Below are 12100 nucleotides of genomic sequence, written 5' to 3'. Positions count from 1 at the left end.
GGCAGCGCCCGGCGCGGCGGCCCCGCGTTCCTGGAAAGTTCTTGGAAATGGATCAAAGGCGTTTCCGCGAACACGCGCCCGGCCCGGCCCGGCCCGGCCCAACACGGCCCGGCCCAGCCCGGCTCGGCCCAGATCACATCAGATCAGCTCGGCCCGGCCCCTCTCCTCTCTCCCCGCTCCGCTCCGAGCCCCCCAACCGCGGCCCCGGCGCTGCCAGCAGCGCGCCCGCAGCGGACGCGGCTATTTATACCTGCCGGGGTGGGCTGGGGTTTCTTTTTTTTTTTTTTCTTTTTTTTTTTTTTTTTTCGCGTGGCTGATATCGGAAGAGTGATGTGAATACAATGCGATTCCAGGAATCCCTCACTTCCTGGAACAGATTAAAAGGGGCAAACAAAAGATTACTTAGTAGTTTTTTTCTTTTTTCTTTTTTTCTCAGAGCTTCATTACTTCTGGAGTCCCTGAAAAAGCAGGTTGCTGCTCTCCCGGCTCTCCTCTCCCATGCATTCAGGGAGAGGCTATTTATTCATACCTATTTATTATTATTTCAGAGTGCTCTGAATATTATTATTTTTTCCTAAAAGACTGCTTTGAAGGAAGATCAGGTCCTCTCCAGGCAGACGTAGCCTCCCTTTTCTCTGGTTATTTTTAAAACTTTGCCGTTGCTGGTTGCTGGAAAGCGGCACGAGAACGCGCTCTTTTCCACCGCCCCGCCGAGTCCCCCGCCAGCCCGACGCGGGGCTGAAGCAGGGCCGGGACGCGCCGGCTGCCTCCTCCTGGGAAGCCCGGACCCGAGGCTGGAACGAGCTTGGTCCATCTGGGAAGCAAAGCACAAGGAGCCAAGGAGGACGAGAAGGAAGAGGAGAAAGCATTTGCCACCTTCCTGAAGACTTAATGCTTTTCCCTTGGTCCAGGAGTGACATGATCCTCTGTGTTCAGGGGTAAGATGCCTTGCAGCCTTCTTTTAAAAGCTGTGGTGGGATCCTTGTAGGATTCGTAGGATCCCCGGGGTGGTTTTTCAGCTAGTGTGAGTTGCCGTGTGGGACATTACAATGGGTTGGGAACGACTTAGGCTGGCCGAGCACTAAGTTCTGTGTGGGTCCTCTATGTCTGCCCTGTAGGTTCCATGGCCAAAATCATGCGGCCATGAAGTATTCCTGATTTCTGTGCTTTCTGTTGCTGAAAAGTTACTTGGTATTCACAGTCTTTTGGGGAGTCAAACTCAGTAAAAGCCTGTGTGCTGTCTGGTGCGGTGTGTGTAGCACCCACGGGGATGCAGACCCAGACCGTACGGGTTCTCCGACACCCCGTGGAAACGAGCCTCTCGCGGGGAGAACCGTCCCTGGAGTTCAGACCTCCATGTCTGCTTCTAAGTAAATATTTCTGCTGAACACATTTCCTTTTTTTCTATTGATTTTCTGTGTGGTGTTGAGTGTATGTGCATATATACAGCCTTCCCCACACTGCCAAAATGAAAGCCAGAGGAGGCACATACAGTTACATCACAGACATATTTGTTCAGTAAAATAGGAAGCAGCAAAGCCCCTTCTCTGGTACCGGGCTCCGGTAGCGGTGTGTCGGCCCTTCAGTGTCTGTACGATCCGCTCGGCTCACCGTCACCAGCCCGCGTGAATACCTGGGCTGCAGGAGTCACCCCGCGCTTTCACACATGCTGCGTGCTTGGGAAGTGCCGGTGTTTGCTTCGGTCTGAGCCGAAATGCCAGGGCTGCCCACCCCTCCTGCCCGCAGCGGATTTTCCTCAGAGGCACCGCATTTGCCTTGTCTGCTTGAAATGACTAAAACATGGGGACTTTTCTGCCACTTTCCCCCCCAATCCGTTCCGTAGACCAACAGAGCTCATGCTTACCAATACTTTCCTACTACTCGAGTGGGTTTTCCTTTGCTCATTTTTGCTCGCATTTTCAGTGTACTGCTGCAGTTCCTACAGCCACGGCAATGGAAATTCATTTTTCAGCTTATGCTTTGTGAAACCCTTATCTGAAGCTTCCCTCCAGGGTTAAATGTGCTGGAGCTACTGCTTCCCATCTCCTACCAAGAGCATGTTATGTAGCCAGATGTGTAGATGGCTGTCTCTTAATGTCTTCTTTGTGACCATTTTTGCTCCGTTCTCACTGCCCTACAGGATTTCACGTACCCCAATCTCCATACCCTCCCTTCCAGTCAGAACAAGCTCGCATGGGAGCTTTGGGACAGGGCTCACAGAAAGCAGAGCAGCTCTACTCACTTTTTCTTGTACTATTTGTACTGTGCTACGAAGGACTTATCAGCAAAGTAACTGCAAAGCTAACACTAAGTGGTATCAGACATATCTCTTCTCTTGAACTTTCTTGGCTTTCCAAGGCTTTTTGAAACACTAATTGCCAAAGCACTGCAAGTTCATTTGCTGTTTCTCTCGAGACTCCACGCAGCCTACCAGCCAGCCCTGCCAAATCTTTTACGTTTGTTTTCCTCCTCATCGCAGCTGTTGTACTAACAATTCACACTGATCTTGCGTGTCTCTCCTCTACTTTCTTTCTTACGAGTGCTATTTATGTTCAAATACTTACTCTGTCCCTAGCAAAGGGCTGACTTTTTCATCTCAGCATACCTTTTTCAACACGTCCTTAGGCCAGCAAACTCTTCTTGTCCCTCTTGCCAATGTGCTTTCATTCCTACTGTACCCCTCCCCATGAACGCCGTAGTCAGCCATTACTCCCCGATCCCTCTGCCCTCCCTTTCCTGTGCTTGGAGCTGCTCTGCTAGCCCACAGCAGCAGCTCTTTTTTCTTCAGACTACTTGGAGTCACTTAAGGCACCCCCACCTCCTGGTCTGGGTGAATTTTTTATACCCCCTGCGTTCCGCCAAGCTCCTTTGTGATCCCTTTTGTAGGGGGGGACAGGGGCAGACGGCAGGCATGCAGAAGGAAAATAGGAGCATTAGCATGGTCCTTCCCTGGCTGCAGTGGAACAATCTCCTCTGGGACTGCCCGGGGCTCGGGCTCCTTCAGCTGCAGGTAGCAGAGAGCACAGGGAAGCCTCGTCTCCTCACACACATGGGTCCTGCTTCAGAGGGATGACCAGTGGCTCTGGAAAAGGAACCTACTGGAAAGTTCACGCAGCCGATGTGTCTTTTGGACACAGGCTGGAATTAACGGCTTTCTGCAATGAAACCGGAGGGTATTCCCCACGTAGCCTTGCTATCTCTCCTGTTCCGTCCCAGTCACCTAGCCAGTTCCTAATCGCAGGTATAGAGAAAGACAAAACAAGAGCAGTTCCATGCCTGGAACAAGAAAACCTTTGTTTTGTGTGGGAAATTGTTTCCCAAGGGGTAGACCAGAAAAACTTCCCAGGTGAAACTAAGTGAGGAAAGCTTTGGAATTTGGCCTGCGGTACGCAGGGGGGAGAGAGCGGGCAGTGAGGGCTGCGGGACGGGCTCTGCCCGACACCTGGCACAGTCGTTGGCAGCTCTGTGAACAGGGAGCACGCCTGCGAGATGCTTCCCTGCCAGCAGCCCAGCGTGCCCACCGCAGGCTCTCACCGTGGGCTCGGTGCGGGGAGGGACCCAGCCCGTAGCCCTCCCTGCTCCAAACAGGGAAACAGAGAATGGGGAATCTCCTTTCCCCAGGAGCGCAGGTAACATTCCTGAAGCCCATCTCATTAAGAGGGAGACATCTAAGTATCTTTAAAAATGCAACCCTCATCACCCACAAACGCAGCTCAGGTGAGACTTAGAAGAGAGCTCAGGTTTCCCAGCAGCAGGAGCCAGGTACAAGAGTGTTTTCAGACCCACCGTGCTCCCAAAGCGACTGAAAACGCGGTCCTGGTGGCCAAGGGTGCCTGGTGAAGATAAGGGACAGCAATCACATTTGGCTTCCTACCCATAAATAGAAATTAATACATGAGGATTAAATGCCATGCAGAAGCAGTAAATACCCTGCTGCTGGAACATGGTTTGACACATGGCAAAATGGAAGAATGTTCTTTTAGAAGTACCGGCAGAACAGTGGGGTTTTGCCATGTGTTACATGGGCAGGAGTGTCACTTTGTAGATTCATTTTAACCACTGGTTTACAAAAGCCTTACTCCAAACCTACATGGCTTTATTAGAAACACAGGCTCACGGAGCTGACTGGCTCCCACTCTCAAATCATCATGAAATCATTTTCAGGCCCTATCCAGCCTACTTTTCTCCCAAATCCCTTCTTCTGGTTCCCAGTCCCATCTCTGGGACTTGGCAGTTTGAGGGGGTGTGGTGCAGCTATGGTCAGGTGCAGATCAGTTTACAACACTCCTGCATAGGTACCTAAAGCGTAACTGTTTATATAAAGCACAGAGGAGGAGAAGAGGGGAAGGGAAAAGCTGACAGCTTTGGAATCTCCTTCCCTCCTCTGCAGCGATGTGGGTGGAGGTGGCTGCCGCCTCTCCAGTCCCCATTGGTTCCTGTGGTGCTGGGACAGCCTCATGTTGAGGACTGTGTTGCATTTCCCTGGAAACTCATCCATCTTTTGTTTTGAGTGTCTGAAAGAATGCCTTAAGCAAGTGAGAGCGTGGGGGGTGTAACACAGGACGTGCAGCAGAACAGGGCATAAGAAGGCAAAGAGCTTCAAGACAGAGCCTCATGCTTTTCCTCGGGAGCTTGCCTGGGCACGGAGACCTCCGGGGCACCCACCCCTGCCCCCAGAGCTCTGCCTTGCTGCAGAGGAGCGCCCGGCACCCACCAGGGCTCCAGGGGCACGAAGCCACTGCCTGCTGTTAGCTTTGCTAACGCCTGGGGAGTGCTGCTCGTAGCAGCCCCGCCGTGGCAGAACCTCCTGCTGCTGTAATCCTGCAGGGATCACGGTCGCGCTGAGATCTCCTTTGTGCCCTTGAATGCTAGGTCTGTGAGTACACAGGCTTGGTGAGAACAAGTATTCCCGTTACTCTGCTACCAGATCAGCTCACCCTTAGTTCTAACAGGCACATTTAAGATCGGGTCAACCTTCAGTAGAAAGCAGGTAGGACAAAACCCAGGCCGTTCCCACTTCTGCTTCTAATTATAGTACAGTAAATGACTAATAAACCCACCGACAGAAAAAGAAATGCTCCAACTTCATAATGATGTAAGCGGAGCTGGAATGCTGCTATGAATCTCATTGCCTCTGAAGCTACATATTAAAAGGCAACATCTAAACCATCAGATTTCAAACCAACCTAAATTGCAAGATAGGCCACCTTTTCCAAGGTGAAAGAAGCCAGCGTCTCTCCTTCCTTAGGGCTCTTCTTCAGCTGTGTCGTTCTCCCCCTTGCCAGTCTGTTTGACACCTAGTGGTGCTGAAGATCTGTTTGTAGAACGTAACACGCTGTCGCACAATGTAGCACACTCTGAACAGTCGTCATAACCTCTTTCAAGGCAAGGGAAAATAGCACAGTATGCCCTTCGTTTCAGACCTCATCCTTTGCTGGCAGAGGAGAAGATCAGGCGACTGTCACTCAGGGGCATTGCGGTGGATCTGCCGGAGCAGATCATGCAGCCGCTCCCAGTTACGGCCTTCCAGGAGGAGTCTGCGCCTGCCTTTGCAGCACCGGTTCCAGACAACAACCCACCTCAGACGCGAGACCCTGAAGAAGACCTTCTCTGCATTGCGAAAACCTTCTCCTATCTGCGAGAATCTGGTAAGGGCCAGCTCACAAAGCCGTGGGGATAGAGGGGAGCAGAGAGCCAGCTCCGCGGTCGGAGCTCCAAGAGGGATCTCCTGGTCCCACTCAGATAGGAGCTGGGTCTTGTCACAGGCACAGCTGCCTGTTGTGGGTGCAGCGAGAGTATTTTCATTCTCTGCAAACTCAGCACTTGTCTCATGAAGTAATTTATTACTAGCTTAAGCAAAGTCTTTGTCTTTTTTAACTGTATCTGGAAAAAGAATGGAGAAGCCCCTCTTTCTCTGTAAACTCCCATAGCTGCAAAAGCTCTAAGCCCCCACCCAAGGCCCAGCGCGGGTGGGAAACCCTTGGCACTCGACACTGCCATCTTTCCTGATGGTCTTACGAGGTCTGCACCTGGTTACTTTCCAGGCCCTGAACTTAGCAGACTCAAGGCTTTCCTAAACGCACCGCCCGTTCTCCGATACGCTCTTGCCCTAACAAGTTCTTTCTGGGATGCTTTTCCAGGTTGGTACTGGGGATCCATCACAGCCAGTGAGGCCAAGCAGCATCTCCAAAAGATGCCGGAGGGCACCTTCCTGGTGCGGGACAGCACCCACCCCAGCTACCTGTTCACACTCTCTGTCAAGACCAATCGAGGTCCCACCAACGTGCGCATCGAGTACACTGACGGCAAGTTCCGGCTGGACTCAAACTACTTGTCCAAACCTCGTATCCTGGCCTTCCCAGACGTGGTCAGTCTTATCCAGCATTACGTCATGTCCTGCACAACGGAAAGCAAGACCGAGGCTCCGTACCCGCCTCCGTCTCCTCTACCTCCCATGCAGAAAGAGATGGCAGCAGCAGCAGTACACTTGAAACTCATCCGGCCGCTGGGCCGCAAAGACAACATCCCCAGCCTGCAGCACCTGTGCCGGCTACGGATTAACAAGTCCACGGCCGCAGTGGACCAGCTCCCCCTGCCCAGGCGGATGGGGGACTATTTGAAGCAATACCCTTTCCAGCTCTGAAGCATGGCCGCTGCGTCTCAGGCACGACAGACAGGAACAGAAATGAGAGAACTCTGACGTGTCCTTGTCCCGCTACCGCGCGGCATCGACTGGGCACGGCAAAGAGCTGATGATCAGCAGAGACTGCATCCATCTTTCCTCTCCCCTTCTCTCTACATCCATTCCAGCACCAGGGAGGAGTTGGTTGTTTCAGTGAACAATGGGACACAATCCAAGCTCTGAACCTCCGGCCGCGCCGACAGCGGCTGTGAGAAAGTGCTGTAGGCATGTGCACACTACTTGAATTTCAGAGTTGCTGTGACCCCAGAGATGTTAACCTTGTTATTTTCGCTATTTATTTCCATGGCAGTTTCTCTCCTCATGGTATTTTAAAAGCACCTTTTACTTTATTGTTTGTTTTGTTTTGTTTTGTTTCTTTTTCTTTTGTGGAATTAGAGATAGATTAAAGGCTCCCAGACAACTGGCAGCCAAAAATCTGTGGGAATTTGGATTTGGATTTACATCCAAACAGTACGTGTTTGAGCCTGCCTTGTAACAGGTCACCGGAGACCACATCCAAGCTCCCGCAGACTTGTCGGCTATGCGGGATTGAGATGATTGCGTCTAGACCCACCTCTACATTGTAAAAAAGAATTTCTTTCTTTCTTAGCTACAGGGGGCTGGGTATTGTAACCTCAAAGCACATCAGTAGCAGCTTGTGTACCTCCAAAACATGCACGCTGGGTCACAGTCTGGGGAGGGGAGGCTTCTTGGAGGAAGCCTTTCTTCCTTGAGGACTCGAAGCAGAGATTCTGGGTGCTGAGCTTGGGCCAGGGAGCACTCATCCCATTTTTCCATCCTCTCCCTCTCAAGAGGAAGTTTATGACAAAACATTTAGAAACAAGTAATCAGAAAGCCAACTTTCTTATTTGCAGGCAGAAGGATTTGGTTTCAGAGCACTCTGCATTTGGCTCGTGTCCCTGATACTGCCCTTGCCTCGCGAGACACGGGGCAGGAACAGCGTCTCCTTGACCAGGGGTTCAGAGACAGCTCTGCTGAGCTGCACCGGTGACACACAGCTTCAGGATATTTATTTATTTATTTCAGGGGGGAGAACAAGTTACACGCACCTCAGCAGAAAGAGCTGTCCTTCCTCTCTGCGAACACAATGCCAGACTGCCAGTTGCTCTGCTTCTGCCAGCATTATTCACAAGCCATGTGGCTTCAATCAGAGCAATGTTCTAGCACACACTGGAAACCACAATTTAACTTCTCTCTCTGCCAAGGTCCAGACCTCTCTTCTCCCTTTCTCAGACTTGCATGTTTGTTATCTTTAAACAGATTTTTTTGCTCTGGGTTTAATTCTCATACCCCATCCTTTTCACACCCCTGCAAATGAAGCACAATGGCTCTCCCTTGCTCTTTTATGGATGGGAGGGACAAAGAGCAGATGGGACCTGCCCCAAAACAAGCACAGAGAGGTTGCCCCTTCTCCTTCACCTGCACGATCCTATTACCTCCCCAGCCTGCAGGAGCCAGTCCATGCCACTGAGAGCAGAGAGGGGAACAGACAAGGCTAGAGAAATTACCTTTTGGCTTATTTTGCTCCCAAGACCCCATGCCTTTGTGAGGCACGAACTGATTTAAGGATTCCTCGTTCATCCCTCTGTGGGAGTCTCTCTCTAAGGCTCTGTAACTCAGAGGAGACAAATCCCAGCTGTACCTGAGGGCTGAGAGAGGAGGTGAGGAAGGATGGGACAGTGACCCAGTGGACCAGCTCAAACGGTGGGTGGAGTTCCTTCCACCCTAAGTCAAAGCTGCACAAAGGAACAAGATGGCCTGATGTGCTTAGTCAGTGTCCTTTTTCCACCCCCTTTCCCCCCCATTTATACAAGTTTGTGCTCTTGAAAGCTTTGTTTTTGATACTTCGATGATTGACAGCGTGTGATGTCAGGTTTGCTTTTTATTGTATCCTTCCCCCCTTGCCCCATATGGCAGCAACCCTGAGAAGGCACTGAATGAGAACTTAAAAGGCAAAACAAAACATTTTTAAAAATAATATATATAACATAAACCACTGAAAAGGCTTCCTTTTATCCAAACACCTCTATCTGCCTGAGGACACTGGGAACAAGGAAACCACCGCTCTTCAAGGAGCAGCAGTGATCTCAGGAAGCCCGCATGGCTTGGCCACAGCCTTGGTATCTGCAGCATGTTAAAGCTCACTTTGAGAATTGTACAGCAGGAAAGGGCAAGTAGTTCAGCTCTATCAAACTTCCCTCCTACTTGATCTTTCCTCTGCTGGGGGTAATGAGGAAATCAAGCTTGCAGGTTTGACCTTGTTGCCCCAGGAGAGTCCAGCCAGGACGGCAGAAGCACGTAAGGAGAATAAATGCCTGGTTAATCCAGCAGCAGGACAGTGCAGGGGCTAAGCTGAAGGCTGTAAGCTCATCTGGGCAGGGACCACCTCTGTTGTCTGTTTGTACCGCATCTAGCACAATAGGGTTCTCTAGGTGCTACTGCAATACAAAGAATAAACAATACAGTTACTCCAAAAAGGCAGTTTCTTCTATCTTGAGACAGTTTGTTAAAAATCATTTGACTTGGATTTTAAATAAACATTTTAAATATATTTTAAAGCCAATCGATGTAAAAGTCTTTGGTAAAATCCTGATGGATGAATTCACTTGCTAGTCACAAAAATCCTCCCCAGAAGACTGGGCAAAGTCTCGACCATTTTTTCCAAACAAGACACAAAAACCCTCATCAAAAAGGAAATCCCTTCAGATACTGGGAGAGTTAACACCAAAATCAACAGCAGTGTGGGCCTCGTTTCTACTGCACACAGACGAGCAGTGGCGGACCCCGAGTCCCAGGTTACCAAGGGACGAAGGAACATTTTTAAAACGATGTACAAAAACACAGGAACGCTTTTTGTGTTGCTTCTGTGTGCCATAGAAAACCATTACAATCTAGGGGAAAGGAGATGGAACGTAACTGGAAGTTTGGCAATTTGTTTACAGCAGGCTTGACGTTGGCCCCAAAGAAAAATTCTGCTCATGGTCGTGTTGAAAGAGGAGTTCAGCAAGCGCAGACCATGCTTTGGATGGGAGACTCATGGCATCAGCTTTCTGCCAACGTTCTGCGGCCGCTGGGCCTTGGTCTCTCCCTGTGGGCAGGGACTGGGGAGCTGGATGTGCCCTGCGGTGGCCCAGGGGCACAGAGGCCACCCCACCTGCCTGGCACTGCCAGACGGAGAGTGTGTGCTGAGGGAACCCCGCAGCCATCCCGTGCCCCACACTTGCCCCTCCGCACTCCTTACCCAGGAGAGATGCCCATGCCACAACTCCCCCACCTGCAGGGGCAAGGCACGGTGTGCTCTAAGCCAGTGCAAACAATAAAACGTGCTCAGGAAAGCAAGAAAACCTCACTTAGGCCCTCTCCATCATTCTCCCTTTCTGAATCCACCAGTTTCAAAGTTCAAGCTATTCCTTTAACATATTCCCGATGCACGTGCCGTCCTTCCCGGGCTGCTTTGGGGCTGGCCTCATCAGCAACCATTGTTTCCAGACCCTGATCATCGCACACCGACCAGGAAATGCTGGCAGACGCAATATCCTGCTCGGGTTTAGGTCATTAAACAAAAACAATCAATGTCCCTCTTGATTTTATGGGAAATGTGGAAAGTGAGGTAGAGGGGGGAGAAAAAAAACTAAGTGGAAAAATGAAAACAAAAGGAACAAAAAGCTGCACCCCCCCTTTTACAGGGAACTTGGAAAAACCCCAGGAAACACAGAAAAGAAAGCTGCAGCATTGCTGATACATTATTAAGTATTATTTTTTCATTTCTTAGCTGGGCTAAACTACATATATGAAACCCTAGCTACATCTATGAACCCCTGCTGCTCCCTTTCCACAGGTTCAAGGAAGAAATGATGGGCATGAGTCAAGCCCATACAGAACAGCAATCACACGTGGTTTTACTGCATCGGCTGTTATCTTAACAACTCCCACTCCTGCATCTTCAGCACATTTTGTTAAAGCAAACAGGTTCATTTTCTGAGAACTCCTGTGCCAATCCTCCGTGCAGACTGAACTGATTTTTACCGCTGAGTTGCACACCTCTGGAAATAGGGACACTCGTGGAAATGCAGCCTGACCTTTACGGTCACTGAAGTACGGCCGCGACACCTCTCCCGGCAGCGCCTGCATGGTGTGCTCGGCCACTGCAGGACAGTTTGGTTGGATTCTCTCTTGTTTTGTAGTTTCTGCCTACAGATAGGCACGGGGATGTGGAGCCCTCCCTGAGAGCCTGAAAAGCAGACTGATAGGACAGGGAATAGAAACCCCAGCCCATGACTGAAACCATGCTTCCATGGCTCGCTGCCAGAGCAGCAATACCCTGCAGTTCGTCAGGCACATATGGTAACATTTTCTGTCTTAAAGAATCAGCTTTCTGAATCAGCAACACATGCAAGGGAAAAATAACCCGCTCACATGCTCACATGTTCCTAGCCTCGCAAATGTACTGAAATCCCGTTCCTCTCCTGAGATCCTCTCAAGAGCACGACTTCCCTTTATACAGGCCGGATGAACCAGCAGAAAACCGAAGTGAATCAGCAGGGTAATTCATTCTCTTACGACAGACATGGTCAGGTGCTTTAAACCAGTCAAACTAATACAAGGCGCTTCCAGTCCAAATTCCGTTGTCAGTCTCGTCTGTTAGCTATGAAATTACAAGAATTATAATCAAAATGAACTGGGCAATGTATGTATGGCTCTTCTGCTCTGCCCAATCATTTTCTCATGTTCAAATCTGTCAAAAGCCACTTAGTCACAGTCCTCATTTGTCTCTCCCAAAGGGCTGCTGAAACACTTGCAAGCCTCAAATGCACTGTCCTCATCCCCGCCCCTATGGCCATCAGCACCGGAGGGTCTGCAGCACGGGGTACAGCACTCGCTGGCAAAGATGGGCCGCAGCAGCTCTGGATGCCAGGCAACATCTTCCAGCTCACGCAGTCCTAGCAGTATCACCACCACATTGAGTCTCATTTTCAGTGAACCCCTCCCATCATCCCTATGAAAATGAAAGAAAAAAATCACAAGACTAGGCAGCTCCATGTGAAATAAACTAGCCAAAGGTAAAAAGGAGACATTACTTCAAGAGATCTGCCCTGCCCTTGGGCAGAAATATTCATCCTTTGGGCTTTTTGTGTTTGCAGCAACCTGGCACTGAATTTCTAAGAGGGAGTACTGGAGAACCCGGTCCTACCAGCCTTGCCTAACGGCATGACGGCAAGGAGAGGGCTGTGCAGTCGTTAGGTGCATTGATAACGCATTGAGACTCAGACTCATTTCCTTTGAGACGTCAATTTTCTGCCTACACCCAGTCCCGCCTATATATATATATTAATAAGCACGTGTGCCGGAGTGTGAGGGAGCAGGAATGCACCGGAGGCTAATGCTGTCTCAAGTGAA

At 50.3% G+C, this 12100-nt stretch overlaps 2 protein-coding genes across 2 annotated transcripts in view; one reads left to right on the top strand and one right to left on the bottom strand.

Annotated features, from left to right (window-relative positions):
- MAPKAPK3 (MAPK activated protein kinase 3) overlaps positions 1 to 12100 on the bottom strand; it is a 108129-nt gene that overhangs the window by 57058 nt on the left and 38971 nt on the right. The window lies entirely within an intron of this gene.
- On the top strand, positions 7 to 9266 carry CISH (cytokine inducible SH2 containing protein). The gene is made up of 3 exons (XM_035338049.1): positions 7 to 938; positions 5422 to 5648; positions 6141 to 9266. The coding sequence occupies exons 1-3, from the start codon at positions 892 to 894 to the stop codon at positions 6641 to 6643; spliced, it is 777 nt and encodes a 258-aa protein (XP_035193940.1). The 5' UTR covers positions 7 to 891; the 3' UTR covers positions 6644 to 9266.

This window comes from Oxyura jamaicensis, chromosome 12, assembly GCF_011077185.1.
Source record: "Oxyura jamaicensis isolate SHBP4307 breed ruddy duck chromosome 12, BPBGC_Ojam_1.0, whole genome shotgun sequence".
Lineage (NCBI taxonomy): Eukaryota > Metazoa > Chordata > Aves > Anseriformes > Anatidae > Oxyura > Oxyura jamaicensis.
Note: the sequence above shows the minus strand (reverse complement) of the source record. Positions and strands in the feature narration are given on the sequence as shown.

Bases quoted from the DNA above. Each gene is read 5' to 3' on its own strand.
- CISH (XM_035338049.1), top strand. From the start codon at position 892: ATGCTTTTCCCTTGGTCCAGGAGTGACATGATCCTCTGTGTTCAGGG. The intron at 939-5,421 runs GTAAGATGCCTT...CCTTCGTTTCAG, and splicing joins ATGATCCTCTGTGTTCAGGG to ACCTCATCCTTTGCTGGCAG. The intron at 5,649-6,140 runs GTAAGGGCCAGC...ATGCTTTTCCAG, and splicing joins CTCCTATCTGCGAGAATCTG to GTTGGTACTGGGGATCCATC.